This window comes from Amphiura filiformis, chromosome 1 (assembly GCF_039555335.1).
Source record: "Amphiura filiformis chromosome 1, Afil_fr2py, whole genome shotgun sequence".
Lineage (NCBI taxonomy): Eukaryota > Metazoa > Echinodermata > Ophiuroidea > Amphilepidida > Amphiuridae > Amphiura > Amphiura filiformis.
The window spans coordinates 49,258,983-49,281,176 of record NC_092628.1 but is presented as its reverse complement, the minus strand read 5'-3'; the positions used below and the strand labels follow the sequence as shown (position 1 = coordinate 49,281,176).

Below are 22,194 nucleotides of genomic sequence, written 5' to 3'. Positions count from 1 at the left end.
ATGATGGCTACCTGTTGACATTTGTAACCTATACTTGTAAGTTTCTCATTCGGGAATACACTTTAAAGATAACTGATAAACCAAAGATATTATTTATAATGAGCTGACTATTCTTATATAAGGATATAATAAATAAATTCGTTGTGTAAGCTTCTCAAAGTTTGTCACTAATCTGATTGTATTGAGCGCCGATGATTAAAATGTGTCAAAATTACCGAAGAAAATGGATGTATGTTGATGCTCCGTGTAAAAAAAAAGCTTCAATTGATTGCTGTTTTTTAGCAGCTGTTTTTATATTTCTTGACACTTTAAATTTAACAGAGAGATTGCGAAATGTACGTGAAACGTGATACGGGAACGGCAACCGCATGTCACACCAGTCGAAAGTAAGTTAGTATGCCCTCTAGAAGGTGAAATCCATTGTGAATTGGTCAACCGTAGAATTCCCGTAAACATTCATATTTCCCGTAGGTCTTACGGGTCTTGAGTTAAGGCCAATAATATGAATGAAAGGCGGTCACGTTGCGGTTGGTAGCAAAATAATGACGTTCCAAAATGACAAAAAAAAGGTATTACAAAATGCAGAAAAATAGTTTTTTTGCTATTGTATTTTGTATTACTACTATTATTTTTAAAAACATTTGTGCAAGATGGATGAAAAAAGCATTGAAAACAACATGTCTTTATTATTTTCTTTGTTTTTCTCTTTTCAAACACGTTTTTTACGGGTTTCATTTTTACCAAATTTCGACCTAAGAAAAATAGCAGCTCCAAAAGTATTCCCCTATATATAGGTCTCAAACTTTGCATGTTGTCATTAGATTATTTCCTAGAGCATTGTCCTACAATCAAATTGATCTGCAATATTTATAAAAAATGTTTGGTCAAATTTGGTATATACATTACAAAAACCCAGGTGGTATACCCCATACACCTCTGATGTTAACAAGATCTAAATCTTTGCATGAGTTTTTATTTTACACCTTAAGTGTCTTGATATAGATATTGTATATTGGAGCAACATTTTTTTAGTTCGTCAAATTTTGCGAATTAAACATGCAAATTAGCTAATTAATATGCATTTAATTTGTAGAAGCAGTTTTTGTGTATTTGTAAACAATTTAGTAGTTTCTGTTTTCTTCCCACACAAAAAATTGTCAATTACTGATGTCCTACTTTTATTTTTCCTTGGCAGTGTAGCTTACTTTGTCTCAAGCTAATGGGACTTGATCTTTGATCCATGACAAATCAAAAGGCAATTAAGATATAGAGCTGTGTGCTCTTTATGACGTTTATCTAGCAAAATAAACAACTAGAACACACATGCAAAAGACCGAACAACCTTGATAATTTAAGATTCTTGACTTACACGATCAAGCAATCATTTTTAGGCCTAATTAGTGAGCCTGGTTTACCCATACAAAACTCAGTGAGTGAATCTCATTAATATTAGATGACTGACAATAATATCAAATCACAAAAGGCAGCCTTTTGAGATACAGCAGTTTGTGATGCGGCCAATGTTATATATGTAATGTAAAAATGTAAAAGCAGTAGCACTTCAAAATGAGATACTGTATAGAAAGCTTACTTTCTATAGTATATTTTTATTTAATAATTCAGTACAGAAATATTTCATTACTGCAGCAAAAATGAAGTAATAGTTACCTATTATTGAGATATAATAATACTACTTTTCTTCAGCATGATCCATCCCACATGTCCCAGTAATTAGTGGATCCAATACATTCCTAAAACATAATTTTAGAGGGAAAAATACCTAATTTTTCCCTATATGCATGTTTCTTAGGGAAAATATTATACCTTATGGATATGTCTATATAGACAGCAATTGAGGAAATTCACAAGATAATTCAGGAAAAAGGGAAGACAATTTTGATAAAATAATACCATAAAATGCACTAGAAAGATCTTTAGCTAACTTTTTGGACCTTGATCGACAACCCCACAATGGATCAGACAGTGCTACACCATCATACTGTAAAAGTGGAAATTTTCACGGTACATTAATTTTCACGCTTTTCACGTACAACACAGCTAATGCGAAAATAAAAACACACAAATATTTTCTTTTAATGTATAGGTCTATATAAGAAAACTGTAAAAACTCAAAATCACAAAATTAAAAACAAGCAATGTAGTTCAAAATCGGCAAAGCACGAACAATTACACATGCGAAAATTACCACTTTTCAGTACTACTTTGTCTGCAGCTTTTGTCAAAATACAGTGTGGGCCAAAAACAACTTCACCCAATTTAAAAGGTTCATATCTCAAAATTAAAAAGTCTGCTGCAAATTGTTTTCACATATTCGTAAAGAACATCTTCATTAGAGTATTTGGTGAAAAAAACTATCCAAAAATATGTTAAATTAAAAATGTGACGCTAGTTTTAAATCAAAGAGTTAAAATTAACCTTGTCCATGCGAAGGCCTACTAGCTGTCGCGTCGCATCACATGCAATGGCGAGTTCGATAAAGAACGAGAACCACTCAGTATACACACAAATTTGTTCAGCAATTTTATATAACACAATCAAATAAATCAAACATGAACAATTTAAATGTCAAGCTATGATATTTCGTCATGATATGCAGCTTTCACGCAGCAAAGATAAACACAATTCTCTTCAAATATGCGCAAAGCAATTGTAACCTCAGACCTGATTTTATTGGTTTCGAGCAACCACCCGCTGAAATTGGGTAAAGTTGTTTTTGGCCCACACTGTACTGTAGAATTACATCAAGAAAAATATTGCCTCTAAATATTCCCTCCCAAAAAACATTACAATAGATTGGTCTTACAATAATACATGTTAGCATAGCCACCTGTATCAGTAATATAGTTGATCAAACTCCAAATAATGTTTTTGTGGAGGGTATCTGCCTTTTGTCTCTTTTGTCAAAAATCCCTTATCTAGAGGCGTAATGCTTGAGGATGAAATTCTATGGTATGGTTATACCAAATACCATTACATGACTGTAAAGACTTCTGTTTGATTTCACTCCCAGTTTAACACCAGACTCAAATTGTTTGCCACTAAAATCATTTTCACATCTGCCCAAAATCTGCAATTTACATACACTTTAAGAATATATCATTAGATTTATAAAATTTACTTCGAGGACTGTTATATATCAAAAATGTGAAAAATATCAAATTTTAATAATTTGTCATAAAATTTGTATTATATCGTGAAGTTCAAAAAATGAAAATTATTTGATATCAGGAAGACATTCTTCGTATTCAGAATGCAATTCGATATGTCTGATGTGCTCTTGTGTCCCACAAAAAACACTGTCGAAACGCTTAAAACGCTCATTCCAGATCCCTTAATGCCACATGAAACATAACAGGATAGTGTACATTATTTCATGATAAAGTAGCTACCACATAATTTTTTTTTTTTCAATTTTAAACATTTACACCTATGTTTTGGAATTATATCAATTTGATAATCACACCTCGTTTTTAATCATAAATAATGCAAGGGGGTAGCTTCCCCATGTGAGAAGTCCTGTCCCCTTGCATGTTGCTGACTACCCTGACATTTTTAAATTTTAGGCCTTTTTTGTACTTTTAGCCCATTTTGACAATTTTTGTCAAATTCTGCCTCCCTCCACCAAAAAAAAAAAAAAAAAGAGTCCTGGCTACACAAGATGTTGAAGGTACTTCCTTTATCAATCCATCGTTGGAAGTGGAAGTCTGACAAGTAAGTGACATGACTGGCGGGGTGTTTACAATCAGATGTTGGTGCACCTAGAAGTACTTCTGCAATGGTTCACCTAGTGTCTTTTCCAATTCACTCACAACTTGTTGACATTTCTCTTCAACTTCTACAGATTCATCTAAAGTGAGAGAAAGATAATGAAAAAGCTTAATTAACTTGTGAAGTGGAGAGCACTACAGAAACAGATTGGCATATATTAATGCAAATGCCTTTGAAGAAATATTACTGGATAAGTTTGATACAATTCGGATCTAAATTGTTAGCTTCTTTCCTTATCCTTTTATTTTTGTTACATCCTTGCTTAATTACTATGTGCTCTTTGCCCTCATTTACATAATCTGGTTGCATCGACTTTGCAAATAATTATTATAAATAAAATATTGAAGTATTCAAATGTCTTTTCTTTTTTTCAGCAAAGAATCACAGCAATGATTGCAATTTCAATTTTGCACTCAAATGTCACATATAATTTTTTTAAATTTCAAGTGCTATATCAGTTTAAATAGTTGTACGATATCTATTCTTTTCGGAATCTCTTTGTTTAAAATATGGTCTAAAAGTCAATGAAACTGTTCCAGTTATGTTTTGTTCAAATCATATGTGTTTATAATGCAAGTGAGCACATACCTTTCATAATGTGAAGGAAATAGTATATTGTGTGGCCTGGGTAGGTGTGGAGGGGTAGGTGTGCGAAAAAAGTGGGTGTATGTGTTGGTTTGTAGATGCACGGATGCATGTACTTTTTGCAGGTGTAATGTGTGTGTGTGTTGGGGTGTGTGTATTGGGGTGCATTGGTGCTGCATTATTTCCGAGGATTCCAACATAACATACCAAGGACCTTGTGCTTAACGAGGCCCTAAATGCCCGTCCTCGCTACGGAAACCTTATTAAACGGCGAAAAACAAGGTCTTATACCCTACTACCCCCTCTATTAGCTTACGTCCTCGCAGCGTTAGCCGTTTTAACACTTGTTCGGTTTTACTGACTTTATGAGCACATGACATAAGACACTGACACACCAAGGACATTTGGACTTGTAAAGATTTTGTAATAATATTAGTAAGGCAAGTAGGGGTGTGTGTATTGGGGTGTATATACATGTTGATATTAGTACCTACCTTCCATAAGTTCTGCCATGAATGGAATAGTCTCTGGTAGAAGAGAGAGATAATCTTCTGACAGTCTGATATGAAGTTCTTGTAAAACTGTCAATGCACCAAATCTCACCTGGAAAAAACAAATCAATCAAGCAATCAGATTGTTGGCACAAATATCAACAGGTTTATTCCTGAATTAATTTTTCCAAAATGTGAAAACATCATTTTCATAAATACTGACTACCAAACAAATAGAGACTAGCGACTACCAAGAATTGTAACCCAGTACAATTGCTTTACCAGGCCTTGCCGTCTAGATTTTCAAGGCGAGTGGTCAATCACTCGCTAGCATGATGCTAGGCGAGTGGTCGGATCACTCTCTACATTTCAATCGAATCACTCGCTAGGTCTGAAAAATCATTCATATATACTATATGAAACAATATTACACACTGTTCACAAAGCTTCACAACCTTTCTTTCGTATCCAGGGGTTAAGGCCACCTTATTATGGTAGATCGGATTCAGGATACACTGAAGTGCTGAAACTTGCATGTAAATTGATATTGAATTCAATTTTGGGCGATTTGCAGCAAGTGATATTAAGTGTCTTTGGCGAGTGGAAAATCGCTCGCTAAAAATTGAGTTTGGGCGAGCGGTGGCGAGCGAGAGCAATCGCTCGCCTCAAACGGCAAGGCCTGTTTACTAGTCTGATGTCTACCAACAGAGCCAACTCGGGTGATCAGTAAAATGTTCTTAACAGGCAGAAAAGTTACCATTCGTGTTCTCAACCTGAAAAAAAATATTATGTATATAAAACACTTCCTTAATCTTAAAAGAAGGGAATCTTGAACGTTTTTTAAAAATGTCCTTGGCTTTCCTGTATTGAATTCTAATACAACATTTAAGAATAACACACATATAACATACCTTGGCTGAGCTATGTCTGGTCTTCAATAGCACCTGATAGTTGAGTGGTTGCCATGACGATGAATCCTTTGCGGCAACCAAGAGCTGAGCAACACACGGTCTCAGGTGATCAGTAATGCGCTCTTGGCAGGCAGACTCACCACCCTGTGTGTTCTCAATCTGAAAGTGAAAGATATACATGTATAAAGCATCTTCCTTGATCTTGAAAGAAGGATGTTTTAAGCACTTTGAGCATCTTTTAGGTGGAGTTATGTGCTTTATAAGTTTACATTACATAACACTATCCTGAATGAAACACCATTCAACAAGAGGGTTAGACTTTGACTCTGTCTGGGACAACCTCTTTTTAGCAGCTTGCATCCAAGGTAACCTCTATTTTAAATTTTTACTAATAATATATAACAATCAGTGGCGTACCATGGCCGCTTCTACCCGGGGGGCTGAAGAAAATTCAATTTTGCTGCCCTTCCTCAACAGCCCGAAAAGGTTGACCCAATTTTTTTCCAATTTTTTTTTTCGGTCGTTGAAATTTTGTCCGTCCGTTTTAATTTACTAATTCTTTTTGCCGCCCCTTCTTCTTCCGCCGCCCCTTCTTCTTCCGCCGCCCCTTTTTCTTCCACCACCCCTTCGTTTGGCCGCCCCTGTTTTTACCCAGGGGCTCATACTCAAAGGCCCCCAAAAAAAAATATGCGCATGACAATGGTTAATCTACTGACATCAAATCTCAAACAACAATAAGGCAATTGCACTGAATGTGACTTCACTTAGCTCAAGAGCCATTTTGTCAATTCCAAGAAAAGTAATGTTTTTCACATAAATTATCAAAGAAGCAATCTAAAATATTACAAAACTTCAGTTCCAAGTGTCTCAAAATTTTGTCATACACAGCAAAATTATTTTTTTTCATATATTTACCAAAATGCATTAACATTGTAAGTGCCTTTTTGTGTTTCAGTGGCACTGAAAATGTCCCTGGATTCTCCAAATGATATATGGTTAGCCCAAAATACAAGATATGTTGCGATATGCATCATACCAGTGCAATATTTAAAATTTGTACATAATTTCTCTACAATTAGGTATCATAGTATTTCACACTCGGCCCCTGTAAAGATTTGAAATAAAATGCTCACACACACTCGCCCACAATCACACCCCATGCTAAATCTTGTAAGAGCCACAATACCTGATCTGCGAGTGGCTGCATGAGGCAGTCAAATCTCTCCTTGGTGACAAAACCTCCCTTATCATAGAGAAAACACTTGTATAGACAGTCAAGTACATATTGTAGGAGCAATGATGCCTTCTCTGTGGCTTGGTGATCATCTCCAAAATAGGATTCATCTGCAAACACAACAACATCAATCATCAAACAAATTTCAATCAATCAAATTTATTTATTTTCCATCAAAAATGAACAACATAATTATACAATAAGATAACATTCACATGTATTTTTTTTTTGGAGAAAATATTAAGCTTCTTATTGAATAATTTACTTCTAAAAATACAGCAGGAATTATGCCCCAAGTCCTGGGTGAAAATTCAGTCACCGTTTTTGTACCATAACATTATTAAAAACTATTTGACTATATTTGGTGATTCCAACTAGACAAAAATTTGATTATATGATCCATACTACACAAAGATTGCGGCAAATGAGGCAGATACACATATGCTTGACTTCTTGCATCTGGTCATCAGTCCTCTTTGCATCAATACCACCAACAAAAGTTATTAAACTTACAACATTTGAAGGAAAATGGCTATATCAGTTGAAATCCATACACCCCCTATGGAAGACATAGCCTTAATTGTTCACACAGTGAGTGTGGGTTTCAAATGGGGTTACCTGAATAGGAATTGTGTGGAAGATTAAGATCATGTCTTCCACAGGTGGTGTATACATGTTTTTTTACTGAAATGGCCCAATGTCTAATGACAGCAACCAAACCAGATATGGCTTTTTTCACTAAAATAGATCCAATGACTAAAACATGTTTCACTGATTTCTGCAGCCCAAGAACACAAAATATCTAGGCAACTAAGTCAAATTTTGATGCAATTTTCAGCCTGTAGCCTGTTAGATAGGCAAAATATTAAATAATAATAAAAACAAAATCAGAATTCCTTTTAAGTCTTCATTTGCAATTATATATCAGAATAGGCCTACACATACCAGTCTTTGCAGTGTTATTAGCATTGAGTAGTTCTGCACTCTGTGGTATGATATGACCAGCAAACAGACAGAATAAGCCTTTCAATCTGTCCACAATACAGTCTGAGAGATGATAGAATGTCAGCAAACGCTCCTTGTTACTGCTGCCTCTGCTGGCCCAGTCATACAGCTGATGGAAAGAAAACAAACATTACAAGGTCAATTTCACACATCTTTACAAGAAATTTGCAGAGTTGTAACATGTCATGACTTGTGACTTGAGGTAAAATGAGGCGACTGACTCGAGTCATATTCAGCTGACTCAACCCCATTGACTTTGTACAGTGACTTGGCTTGACTTGACTTACGAGCTAGCAAATAGGCCAAATTTTTAGGACTTGCTACAATCCTACAAATTTGGAGCAATTTTTCAATAGTGGTTGCACCCCAACCGTAATTGCAACCCTAACACTAAACTCTTAATCATATCTTTATCTTTACCAAACCATTAAACTAATTCTAACCCTAAAACCAAATCCAAACCATAACACCTATTCCTAATTCTAAAAGCTCTATTTTAATTGGTTACTCAAGATGATTATATCATGTAATTAATCAATCAGAGGCACTGTAAAAACAGGCAGTAGTGCCCAGTGTTTCTTCTTTTGAAGCAGAATAACAAACAGTGGCGTACCCAGGCTGCTCCTACACGAGGGGCTGGAGAAGAAGTGAATTTTGCTGCCCCTTCAACAGCCCAAAAAGGTTGGCCCAATTTTTTTTTTTTGGTTGTTTGAAAAAGTGAATTCCATTTGTTTCACAATTTTTCCCACCCGCTTTTCTTTAATAATCCTTTTGCTGCCCCTTCTTCTTCTACTGCCCTCCCTTTTGCCAGCCCCTGCTTTTTACCCCGTAGCCCCCCCATATACGCACATGACAAAGGAATGACACAAACAATTGCATATTGTACAACTCATGCCTGTAATATAATTCATATTTGATACACCTCATACAAGAATTCTTCCACTCACCTTTAGATACATAGGCCTGAAGGTAGCTTCTGACAACTTCATTACCATGGAAACCAGTGAATTGATCACACAACTCTCAATTTGGCCAACCTCTTCCAGTAACATCTGCGATATGGAAAATGATTAACACTTATAGTTACCGATACGAAAAGATACCAATACATCAATCAAAATGTTGAACATTTAGCTTCCACATTGAGAAGATCCCTATACTTTACCGAAATGTGAAATACATTTTTGAAATTATAATGCAGTATACAATTCAGGCAATCCGTGTTCTTTTGTTTTAAGCCCACCTGGGATTATTAAAGTTGGCAGCCTTCCAACAACATTCTTGGTAACTATTACACCTACCTCAGTGTGTTTAGCCCTGTAGTCCAATGCCACTAAGAAGAAGGAAATGATCTGACTATGGTATGTGTGGAGGTCATCATTACTCAAAGCACCCATATGATCTCCTAGCATAGACATCAGTGGACCTATGCTCTCCTGTGGAAAAAAAAGTGTGACAATTAAAGAAATGGTCTCAAATCAGAGTGAACCGGGTGGGTCACTTTCTCCAATCATTCAATTTCTCTTAAATTCTGGAGCACAGCACAATCAACAGTTAAGGGATGCGTTAAAAAAGGTGAACAAGTGTTGACTAGATCAAATGAAGATTACAACTGTACGGACCCTTGCAATTAACCATTTGAACAATCTGAGTGCACATTTTTCTCAACCATACAACACAACTAGAACTAGAACAAAGTCTCACTGACCACAACTTAAACCAAGGACCTCCTGTTTACTAGTTTGATGCTCTGAAATCTGAACTACAATTCACTTCTCTTACCTTGCGTTTGTCAGCTGCATCGCCATAAGCCTGAGCTATGGCAGGTAACATCACCCTGGCTGATACGCTGGTTGCCAACCTGTGCCGTATGGCTTTTAGTCGTAGATTCAGCTGTGATTTTTCATCTTCAGTATTGCTTGAAAACTTGGTAATCTAGGGGAAATGAAAGTATGTTTCATTAAAAATTGCCTTTTTGTTTTACAATAACATTCTTTTTCCATTAAGTGTGATATTCAATTACTTGCATATACAAATAGATAAACAAATAGGTAATAATATATGTTTCATGGCATGGACAATTGACATGTAACCTGCAAAACAATAAATTGAGAATTACCTCAATATTTAGTAGATACAAAGACAATACATTCTCATATTTCAAAATCATGTAGCAAATGTCTGTCCCACTTGTAGGTCATGTCTTTGTCTATACACATAAATTGTGTCTTTGTCTCTGCACTGTTTTGTATTTCGTTATTACTCTTCAGGGTGGCCAAAGTTTTCTCGAGCTTTGCTCTTTTTTTGGTCATCCTTCCATTATGTATTATATATCTTTTCATTGCGTTGTTGATATGGTAAATAAATAAACTGAAACTGAAACTAAACTGAAATCAATATTGAATTAAGAATCATAATTCTTTTCCCAAAGTGTGCTTTGAAAGTGTATCTTCTGTTAGTTTGTGATCACACAAATCCTTAATCACAAGCTGTGCCATTTATGTCCAGCACACATTGCAAAGTCAGCAATAATTTGATAATGGACTGCAAAAAGCATTCATAATGTTGGTTTTAGTCAACAATGTGTGCTATTTGCTGCAAGCACAAACTTTTGAGTTACGCAAGTTTTCAGGCACCATTTATTATTCCATTGCAGGCATTATTAATAACCTAAAAATGTTGACGGTATATATTTTGGTTTACATAACTCAAACAAAGAATCTTATCATTTGATTGGTCAATTACTATAGAATATTTTTGCTATTTATAGAAAAAGACTATTGCACTCCGCACCAGTGAAATAGTCCATTTTGGCGCGCAGCTACCATGGCAACGCTGACAGACGCGGGCGTATATCGCGAACAGTGACCACCTTGACTCATCAATTATAGGTGTGGGTGTCGCTTCTAAAATAAATACAGTTTGTAATATTTTTTTAATTTATTTTGTTTTCCTGGTGGTTTATCAAATTAAGTGGAAGATAAAGAATTTTATATGGGTTATATAAAACAAATATATTCGTTCAATGGAAAAATATTTTCATTCAGTGAAATATGAACTCATGAAAATATTGATTTTGATTTAAACTTTTGATCCAAACACAAGGAATTAAGGAATTTTCAGATGGTACTCCATCTTTCATCAGCAGTGACTGTATCAGGTCGTGATCTTTTGACCTTTGACCTAATAACAGACTCGTAGACTCCTGAGAGTTTGAACCGGCCCCCGTGTTTGTGTTTGGATCAAAAGTTTAAATCAAAATCATGATTTATACCAACACAGATGAACTTTCATGAACGTTCATGAAAATATTCTTACCATTGTACTCATAAACATTCAATATTTGTATACCATATATCAGATATTACATGAAAGCTTTAGCTGTAGAATTTCAGTGATCTTAAAATATCACTTACCTGCAAGATGAGCTGAAGTAGATATGGGCTCAAAAAGTTTGGCAGTGTCTCTATGATCTTCTGTAGACTGGTGACAGCACTCAGCAAATGTAGATCGGAACTGTTGGGATAACAAACAAAAGCGTCTTGATCAGTGGCGTAGCTACCGGGGGCAGGGGGGTCAATTGCCCCCTTGGCAAAAATTGCCTATTTGGGCCCCGCCCCCTAGTGCAAGGAAAAAAGAGGAAAAAGGCGGGAGAGAGAGAGGAGAGAAAGGGGGAGAGAGGGAGAGGACGGCAGAGGGATGGGGAATCCATACAATATGCAATACCATACGATTATTATCAATAAGCCTGGCAAAAATTGTCTATTTGGGCCCCCGCCCCCCAAGTGCAGGGAAATTTGATGGATTTGGGCCCCCGCCCCATACAGGCTTGCCCCTCCTGGAAAAAATCCCAGCTACGCCACTGGTCTTGATTCTTTTATGAACCTGAACATTTCACAAAGCATACTAAAATAATTGTTTGTTTTCCCAGAACCTTACTTAAATATGGTGCTATAGATCAATCACATTTTATTGCTTCAGTATAAATGTCTGTCTGCGATTGCCCCTCTCTAGCATGGAGAGCGTGGCGCAATGGTTAGGGTACTTGCCTTCAGTGCACAAGGTCCAATTCCCGGCGGTAGAGATTTGCTGGGATTTTGACATGGAAAAAAAATCTGAAATTAATTGGCAGTCTCTGTAGATTAAATTTAGACTTCCGCTCTCCCCATGGTTCATTTAGATTTGGGTAAATGAATCATGAATGTACTCCGTCCTTCGGAGGGGACGTTAAGCCGTCGGTCCCGTGTGCAGAGAGCCATACCTGTACATGTGTCTTACAGCCAGTTTCGAAAAGAGTAGGGTGTTAACCCCTGACTGTTCCCAACCCGTCACGATATTCAAATGGACCCCAATGGAAATAAGCTTCTATAGAGGCTTTCTTGGGTTATCCAGGGTTGTAGAATCCCGAACAAATCAAATCAAATCAAATCAAAATCTCTAATTTTCTTCTCATCCTACTCTCATTTGAGAAGTTTTAATTATCTCCAGCCTGTCTCATAACATCGTAATAATTACCTGCTCATTCTCTGCTTGTTTTCCAGCACACCAAGTAATATAGGCATACAGTCTGGTAGATGTCCTATAGCGTGGGCCTGTAGGCTTCTAAATGTTTCTGCTAAACATAACATAGCACTGGCTGCAACCTAGGTCAAAACAAAATTCATCCACCAGTTTGAATTAGCCATTACGAAGTAGTTTCATTCGGCGCATCTGTGCAGCACTCATCAGATTACCCTAAATAATACAATACTTTCCTGTATGCTTGCCATGCTCACATTAATTTCAGTTCGCTAATGAACACACTCCTGCCCTTAACATGCACTCTCAGGAGTCAGAACCAGGCTGCAAAAAGGATTCTGAAGGGCACCCATTTCAAGGCAATTTTGAAAGGGCACATATATTTTACAAGGCAATTACATGTTAAAGAATAGCAGCAATTAATAGGGCATCAAGGCAACTAACTGGTAGGGCACCGAAGGCAATTGCCTTCGGTTGTTTTGCAGCCTGGTCAGGACTAACAATTTGTTACTTCCCTTTGTTACAGACTCATTTTTCATGTCAAAAAAAGCAAGAGTGAAAGATGTGCCTTGTTAAACAATTCTTATCCATTACAGCCATACTGGTGCACAGCAGCTAAAGGGAGTATCCCATCATGCATTGCTGTCTTTCTGCTTGCTCCATAGCAAATGTATACCAAATATAAACAAGAGCCGCTTAGATATTGAGAACTATGGATAGTTTCACAATACTTTAGAGATCATATTTTTTCAAACAAAAGTATCAGCTCCCCTGATATAAGCGAGTAATTGAAAGTTGAAGTGAGGGATTTTGTGTACACTTTCTATGGCACAAACGGTTTTATTATGGTACTGCAGAGCATGATGGGATACACCTATCAGCTGATGTGATACTGGTGTAACAAGTTTATGTTGGTCACTAGATCCCTAAACAGCAAATAACTCTTAACACAAAAACTAATTTCCGATTAAAATTACTAAAAAAAACAATGAATATAGCAAACGCTTGACTAGTAAAGAAAAGCTGCAATCATGTATCAAAGCAATGGTCACCTTGAAATTCCTAAAGCTATTCCACTTGAAATCCATACACCCCCCTATGAAAAATATGACCTTAATCCCCCACACAGAGAGTGTTAATTTCAAAAGGGGTTACCTGAATGAGTGACTCCATTTGAAACCTACACCCCCTGTGTGGAACATTAAGGTCATGTCTTCCATAGGGGGTGTAAGTATTCCAACTGGAATACCCCAACATGAACTCACCTGCTGGTTCAAGCCATCTTCTTTCAAAGTCTTCACAGCAACATCCAGCACACTTTGCAGCTCCTTGGGGTACAGATGACCTATGACCTTACATAAGAGTTTGAGACTATATAGGGCAGTCTGTCTATTTATGTCAACTTCTTCCACACTGGTTGCAGATGATTTAGTTGATTTGGCAACGGTGCATAAATCTCCCAAGAGAGTGAGTAAGAGTGGAATCTATGGGCAAAATGGTCAAGAATTAACAACAACAACAACAACAACAACAACAACAACAACAACAACAACAACAACAACAACAACAACAACAACAACAAAACCGCATTTTTATAGCGCCTTATGCATACACCTCAAGGCGCTGAACAAAAGAAAGACAAAACCAATACATTACTAAAAAGCCCTTAATACCTTAAATCGTACAGTTTACACGTAAATATATATGAAATACACACTGGCATTAATTAAAAGTACACAAGATAATATGTTAAAAACCTGCCGTAGAGTATACAAAGCAGGCTCCAATGCACAAAGTCAATGTTCAAATGATGCAGATTGCACAAAATATAAATTAAAATAAATCATTGTCGAACAGAAATGTCTTCAGAGCCGATTTGAACTGAGATATCAAGCACGATTGCCATATGTATATGTGCGTACGGAACCAAGTGGGGTGGTTTTAGCAGACGTTGACTTGAAGAACGTAGTGAGCGCGTCGGTGTGTACATGGTAACCAGATCAGCAAGATATAGAGGTGCAAGTCCATGGATGAACTTGAATGTCAGGAGAAGAGTTTTAAACATGATCCGTTTGCGATGTTGACTTGAATTTATTCAATCCATATTGAATGTTCAAATCTGATCCCAAAGCATGTGAATTAGGGGAATAAGGAAACAACCCAAAAGCCCTAATAAATGAAAGTGCTTTTGTTAGTAGGCTGACCCTTCCCTCCCTCCCTCCCTCACCATTCCCTGTAACGTAAGCGTGAAATATTAACAATTCCAACCTCAAAAGATCATCTTTGACAGATATTTAAACAAGTTTCTTGCAAATGTAATTGAATTATCCCTCTCCCTAACATAAACACTTTCATTAATAAAATGTCATTGGACTTGTTGACAAAATGTTTTGCAAAAATGCAAATTATAATATCATTTTGACAACAGTTTAAAAATGTTGTTGTAGTTTTTTCTGTACAAAATGTTTTAAAATGTTTTCACAAACTTCATATACCGTATTTCGTCAAATAGTCGCCCCCCCTCAAATAAACGCCCCCACCACTTTTTTCAACCAAGATGTTTCAAAAATGCCGATATTTCCATGCTAACTTGTGTAGTAAGCTTATCAAGTTGCGCACAATGCCGCACATGGTCCATAATAGCGCCAATAATTGGCTAAAATCTGGATCAGAAACCCGAAGTGAGCCAGAAGCATAAAGGCGCTGGAACTGACAATAGCGATATTAACACAGAATAGCAACACTGACTGCTAATATGCAATTATCAATGTGAGGCTTTGAAATTAGCGCAATTATGATAAGAATTTGTTGAAATTAGCGCAATTATCAACCATCTTTTGAAATTAGCGCAATTATGAATTAAACGTTGCAATTATGAAACTTTCAAAATGCTCCATGAAAATAGCGCAATTATGATAATAACTTTTCCAAATTAGCGCAATTATCAACCCCATTTTGAAATTAGCGCAATTTTGAACTAAACATTGCAATTATGAATCTTTCACAATGCTCAATGAAAATAGCGCAATTATGACAATAACTTCAGGCGCAATTTTTTGCGCTAAATTGCATAATTTTCAGATTTTCACTTTACCTCTTCATTGAAGTGATAATTGCGCTATTCGCTATTTTCAAAAAAATTGCGCAATTTTGGCGCTAAATTGCTAATTTTCAAATTTCAACATTTTCACTTTACCTCTTCATTCAAGTGATAATTGCGCTATTCCGCTATTTTCAAAAAATTATGCAATTTTTTGCGCTAAATTGCTAATTTTCAGATTTTCACTTTACCTCTTCATTGAAGTGATAATTGCGCTTATTCGCTATTTTCAACAAAATTGCGCTAATTTGCGCGAATTGCGCAATTTTGGCGCTAAATTGCTAATTTTCAAATTTCCAGATTTTCACTTTACCTCTTCATTCAAGTGATAATTGGCGCTATTCCGCTAAATTGCGCAATTTTCAGATTTTCACTTTACCTCTTTATTGAAGTGATAATTGCGCTATTCGCTATTTTCAAAAAAATTGCGCAATTTTTGCGCTAAATGACACAATTTTCAGATTTTCACTTTACCTCCTCATTCAAGTGATAATTGCGCTATTCCGCTATTTCCACAAAATGGCGCAATTTTGCCTCGGGAACATGCTCCAAGTGGGACCAGAACGGAAGGGCCCCGCAGAGCAAGAAATAAACTGTGAACTGCTAATTTTTTTCATAACATACACGCAGCAGCCCAAACGCGTTTGAGAACATGCTCCAAGTGGGACCAGAACGGAAGAACCCGCAGGGCAAGAAAGAAACTGTGAACTGCTAATTTTTTAATAACATGCACGCAGCAGCCCAAACGTTTGAGAACATGCTCCAAGTGGGACCACAACGGAAGAGCCCCGCAGGGCAAGTAAGGAAGTGTGAACTGTTAGGTCTGATGTGTTAGGTCTTTCTTAAGAAATTGATGTTTATGCAGTTTAAGTGCGAACTGTTATTGAGAAATTTTGAGAATTTAACTTTACCTCTTCATTCTACTGTTCAACGTTTACGCATACACGCAGCAGCCCAAACGCTTTCGAGAACATACTCCCAGTGGGACCAGAACGGAAGAGCCCCAGAGGGTAAGAAAGAAACTGAACTGCTCATTTCTTTAATAACATACACGCAGCAGCGGAAACGTTTCGAGAACGTGCTCCAAGTGGGACCAAACGGAAGAGCCCGCGAGGGCAAGTAAGAAAGTGTGAACTCTTAGGTCTGACGTGTGAGGGCTGATGGTTACGCATTTCCTTCACATCTGGGGATTTACGGCCAAAATGTGTTTCTATTTGCTCCAAGTGGGACCAGAACGGAAGGGCCCCGCAGAGCAAGAAATAAACTGTGAACTGCTAATTTTTTTCATAACATCCACGCAGCAGCCCAAACGTTTCGAGAACATTTTCAAATTTTCACTTTACCTCTTTATTGAAGTGATAATTGCGCTATTCCGCTATTTTCAAAAAAATTGCGCAATTTTGCGCTAAATGACACAATTTTCAGATTTTCACTTTACCTCCTCATTCAAGTGATAATTGCGCTATTCCGCTATTTCCACAAAATGGCGCAATTTTGCCTCGGGAACATGCTCCAAGTGGGACCAGAACGGAAGGGCCCATGAGAGCAAGAAATAAACTGTGAACTGCTAATTTTTTTCATAACATACACGCAGCAGCCCAAACGTTTTAGAGAACATGCTCCAAGTGGGACCAGAACGGAAGAACCCCGAGGGCAAGAAAGAAACTGTGAACTGCTAATTTTTTAATAACATGCACGCAGCAGCCCAAACGTTTCGAGAACATGCTCCAAGTGGGACCATAACGGAAGAGCCCCGCCAGAAGGGCAAGTAAGGAAGTGTGAACTGTTAGGTCTGATGTGTTAGGTCTTTCTTAAGAAATTGATGTTTATGCAGTTTAAGTGCGAACTGTTATTGAGAAATTTTGAGAATTTAACTTTACCTCTTCATTCTACTGTTCAACGTTTACGCATACACGCAGCAGCCCAAACGTTTCGAGAACATACTCCCAGTGGGACCAGAACGGAAGAGCCCGCGAGGGTAAGAAAGAAACTGAACTGCTCATTTCTTTAATAACATACACGCAGCAGCGGAAACGTTTGAGAACGTGCTCCAAGTGGGACCAAACGGAAAGAGCCCAGAGGGCAAGTAAGAAAGTGTGAACTCTTAGGTCTGACGTGTTAGGTCTGATGGTTACGCATTTCCTTCACATCTGGGGATTTACGGCCAAAATGTGTTTCTATTTGCTCCAAGTGGGACCAGAACGGAAGGGCCCCGCAGAGCAAGAAATAAACTGTGAACTGCTAATTTTTTCATAACATCCACGCAGCAGCCCAAACGTTTCGAGAACATGCTCCAAGTGGGACCAGAACGGAAGCACCCCGCAGCGCAAGAAATAAACTGTGAACTGCTAATTTGTTTCATAACATGCACGCAGCAGCCCAAACGTTTGAGAACATGCTCCCAGTGGGACCACAACGGAAGAGCCCCGCAGGGCAAGTAAGGAAGTGTGAACTGTTAGGTCTGATGTGTTAGGTCTTTCTTAAGAAATTGATGTTTATGCAGTTTAAGTGCGAACTGTTATTGAGAAATTTTGAGAATTTCACTTTACCTCTTCATTCTACTGTTCAACGTTTACGCATACACGCAGCAGCCCAAACGCTTCGAGAACATACTCCCAGTGGGACCAGAACGGAAGAGCCCCGAGGGTAAGAAAGAAACTGAACTGCTCATTTCTTTAATAACATGCACGCAGCAGCGGAAACGTTTCGAGAACGTGCTCCAAGTGGGACCAAAACGGAAGAGCCCCGCAGGGCAAGTAAGGAAGTGTGAACTGTTAGGTCTGATGTGTTAGGTCTTTCTTAAGAAATTGATGTTTATGCAGTTTAAGTGCGAACTGTTATTGAGAAATTTTGAGAATTTAACTTTACCTCTTCATTCTACTGTTCAACGTTTACGCATACACGCAGCAGCCCAAACGTTTCGAGAACATACTCCCAGTGGGACCAGAACGGAAGAGCCCCGCAGGGTAAGACTGAAACTGAACTGCTCATTTCTTTAATAACATACACGCAGCAGCGGAAACGTTTCGAGAACGTGCTCCAAGTGGGACCAAAACGGAAGAGCCCAGCAGGGCAAGTAAGAAAGTGTGAACTCTTAGGTCTGACGTGTTAGGTCTGATGGTTACGCATTTCCTTCACATCTGGGGATTTACGGCCAAAATGTGTTTCTATTTGCTCCAAGTGGGACCAGAACGGAAGGGCCCTTAGAGCAAGAAATAAACTGTGAACTGCTAATTTTTTTCATAACATCCACGCAGCAGCCCAAACGCTTTGAGAACATGCTCCAAGTGGGACCAGAACGGAAGAACCCGCGCAGGGCAAGAAAGAAACTGTGAACTGCTAATTTTTTAATAACATGCACGCAGCAGCCCAAACGTTTGAGAACATGCTCCCAGTGGGACCATTAACGGAAGAGCCCCGCAGGGCAAGTAAGGAAGTGTGAACTGTTAGGTCTGATGTGTTAGGTCTTTCTTAAGAAATTGATGTTTATGCAGTTTAAGTGCGAACTGTTATTGAGAAATTTTGAGAATTTCACTTTACCTCTTCATTCTACTGTTCAACTTTTACGCATACACGCAGCAGCCCAAACGTTTCGAGAACATACTCCCAGTGGGACCAGAACGGAAGAGCCCCGCAGGGTAAGAAAGAAACTGAACTGCTCATTTCTTTAATAACATGCACGCAGCAGCGGAAACGTTTCGAGAACGTGCTCCAAGTGGGACCAAACGGAAGAGCCCGCAGAGAGGGCAAGTAAGAAAGTGTGAACTCTTAGGTCTGACGTGTTAGGTCTGATGGTTACGCATTTCCTTCACATCTGGGGATTTACGGCCAAAATGTGTTTCTATTTTTCTTAATAACATACATGCAGCAGCCGAACGGGTTTTTCCATCTATTGCATTTACCCACTTGTCACGGTTCTGAAAGGGGACATTGCAAAATCCCTAATGCTTTGTACAGGGCCTTTCAGTTGAAAGTCAATTTTTCAAAACAAAAATACCACTCATTTGCCTTGTCTTTGGTAATTATTCCGTTTAATCCATGACTTGGAGCATGTTCCGTTTCGGTCCCACTTGCAGCATGTTCTCGAAACTTTTGGGCTGCTGCGTGTATGTTATTGCAAAATTAGTTCACTGGGAAATCAAGTCAATTTCTCTGGTCATAAATACAACTTTTGCATGTTTTGTATCCAAATACCTTTCTTTTATGTCATGTTTTGTGATTTCTCCCATTGAGTGCAATAACAATGGTAAGTGTCCTCTTCGTGTGCGAGGTCGAAAGATGGAACAGCCGAATATCGGCAGCATTAGTGCATTTGCCATTTTCATGAATGATGATGTACGTCTATAAGTATCATAATAATCATCATCATGGACAGGTAACAAGCGGCACTGTGCAGTACCGCTCTGCTATTCAAATGCGTGGTGCATCGTTTACGTGTATTTTAAATGTCAACCTGCGAAAATAATCATCGTATAGATCGATCCCTGTACTAAAGTCTAAGACAGAGTCGCACCCACCTTAATATTAACATTTGCGACACTCGATATTCCACTCTCTTTATCCTAATTATATGGAAATAACACACACTTGCGATATCGTTTATCAGTTTTCCTTCAGACAGATCATCACACTTTTCATGCAAATGGATGCGACTATACAAATCGCGACATGTTTGTCTTCTATGGAAGGGGCCATTAATTCTTATTCCTTTTTAATTAGGAGCACCATCTGATTAACGCCAATGCAGCAGTGGTCGGACGCGATAATCTACCATTTACTTGTTCGCGAGAAATTGGGTTGACGGGTATTGGCTTAACTAAAAAAAGGGGGGTCATCGGTATGACTTTTTTAAAAAGGGGTCATCGGTTATAGGCGACTTCAAAAGAGGGGCCTATTGACAGGCACATACCGTCACTTCCAAAGATGAGTGTCCCCCCGCCCCCGGAAATAATACACATTTATTCGACTAAAATTTGTTCTGTGAACCATAATAATAACTCCTGTGAGTCATAAGGCTATACATCAAAATAAAAACAGCCCCTAAATATACCACCCAATGTCAAACAACCACCAAAGTAATGCTAAAAATCATCAAAGTATATAAAACAAGGGGCACACAAAATAAGCAATAAGCAAAATCCTGTCCAAAACTGCAATGTTCAATCTTGGCATTCCAACAGTTCTAATTTCTCACGAAGCCTGTCAAAAACTTGGAATTGTCAGAATTCTAGAATTACGACAGCGCCCACTGTCCGTAATCCTGGAATTCTGACAGTTCCAAGTTTTTGACAAGCTGCGTCAGAAACATGGAACTGTCAGAATTCTTGCATTTCGACAAAAGCGCTGTCAAAATCTTAATAAAATGGTAAGAAATTACCTCCGCTGCTGTTTGTGTAAATAGTGCCCGGTAGAGATGCTGAAGTTCGCATGATGAATGAACTTTATGACCTCTACACTGAACCCAACGTTAGCGGCTGTGCAATAATTTTGAGCCCCTCTCCGGGCCCCCAAAAATCGCTTGCCCCCTCTCGGACCGCCAAAAATTCTTTGCCCCCCCTTAAACATGTCAAATTTTGGGATCCCAATTTGCAAACCTTAAATGGTCTAGATGTATGTTATGAAAGAAGAGCGAGCAGGACAATTTGCATATTTAAAAGTTTCCGTACAGTTTTCCTAAGCCTTTTAGAGCGTTTTATTAAAAGGCACTTCATGAATGTGTGCCAAAAATCGCTTCCCCGCCCCTCTCGGCTTGCCAAAAATTGCTTGCCCCCTTTTTGGGTCGCCAAAAATTTCTTGCCCCCCCCCCCCAATTTTACCCTCCCCCAGGGCTCATAGATATTGCACAGCCCTTACAAATTTATTCCAAATTTTTGAAACCGTCCAAATTATAGAATTTCCACATTCCAGAGATCCACACACCAAGATTAAACAGTAGGCCTACAGAAACACTGAATAAGGTCTATGCACATTTTCACCCCCCCCCCCTTTGCAATATAAATCAAGATCAAGACTATTTGGGCCTACTGCTACAATTTGCGAACACTTTATGCATGTGCCGGAGGAGGGGGCCCAGGCGACATAACCATATCCAGCAAGGGAAGGAAGGAATTAGAAACACGGTAGAAAACCAAATGGCGACACTAAGATAGACTTCTTTACATGCCTTTGGCAACTCCCCCGGGAGAGGAACCCTGTCACAATTTGCGCAATTTTGTCTAAAGGCCATTTTTGAAAATAGCGAAATAGCGCTATTATCACTTGAGTGGTGGTGTAAAGTGAAAATTGCAAAATTAGCAATTTTGTCTAAAGGCCATTTTTGAAAATAGCGTAAATAGCTATTATCACTTGAGTGGTGGGGTAAAGTGAAAATTGCATAATTGCGCAATTTTGTCTAAAGGCCATTTTGAAAATAGCGAAATAGCGCTATTATCACTTGAGTGGTGGGGTAAAGTGAAAATTGCATAATTGCTAATTTTGTTTAAAGGCCATTTTGAAAATAGCTAAATAGCGCTATTATCACTTGAGTGGTGGGGTAAAGTGAAAATTGCAAAATTGCATAAT

The 22,194-nt window shown here is 38.1% G+C and overlaps 1 protein-coding gene across 1 annotated transcript in view; it reads right to left on the bottom strand.

Annotated features, from left to right (window-relative positions):
• Positions 1 to 3,292: 3,292 nt before the first annotated feature.
• The window catches only part of LOC140148254 (HEAT repeat-containing protein 1-like), a 63,138-nt gene continuing 44,236 nt past the window's right edge, over positions 3,293 to 22,194 (bottom strand). The window contains exons 35-45 of the mRNA XM_072170151.1: positions 13,799 to 14,017; positions 12,531 to 12,658; positions 11,432 to 11,531; positions 9,798 to 9,950; positions 9,317 to 9,451; positions 8,963 to 9,067; positions 7,956 to 8,124; positions 6,963 to 7,120; positions 5,777 to 5,935; positions 4,869 to 4,977; positions 3,293 to 3,868 (exon numbers count right to left, since the gene is read on the bottom strand). Of these exons, the coding sequence (XP_072026252.1) occupies positions 3,780 to 3,868; positions 4,869 to 4,977; positions 5,777 to 5,935; positions 6,963 to 7,120; positions 7,956 to 8,124; positions 8,963 to 9,067; positions 9,317 to 9,451; positions 9,798 to 9,950; positions 11,432 to 11,531; positions 12,531 to 12,658; positions 13,799 to 14,017 (1,524 nt within the window). The 3' untranslated portion in view covers positions 3,293 to 3,779. The remainder of the gene's footprint in view (positions 3,869 to 4,868; positions 4,978 to 5,776; positions 5,936 to 6,962; positions 7,121 to 7,955; positions 8,125 to 8,962; positions 9,068 to 9,316; positions 9,452 to 9,797; positions 9,951 to 11,431; positions 11,532 to 12,530; positions 12,659 to 13,798; positions 14,018 to 22,194) is intronic.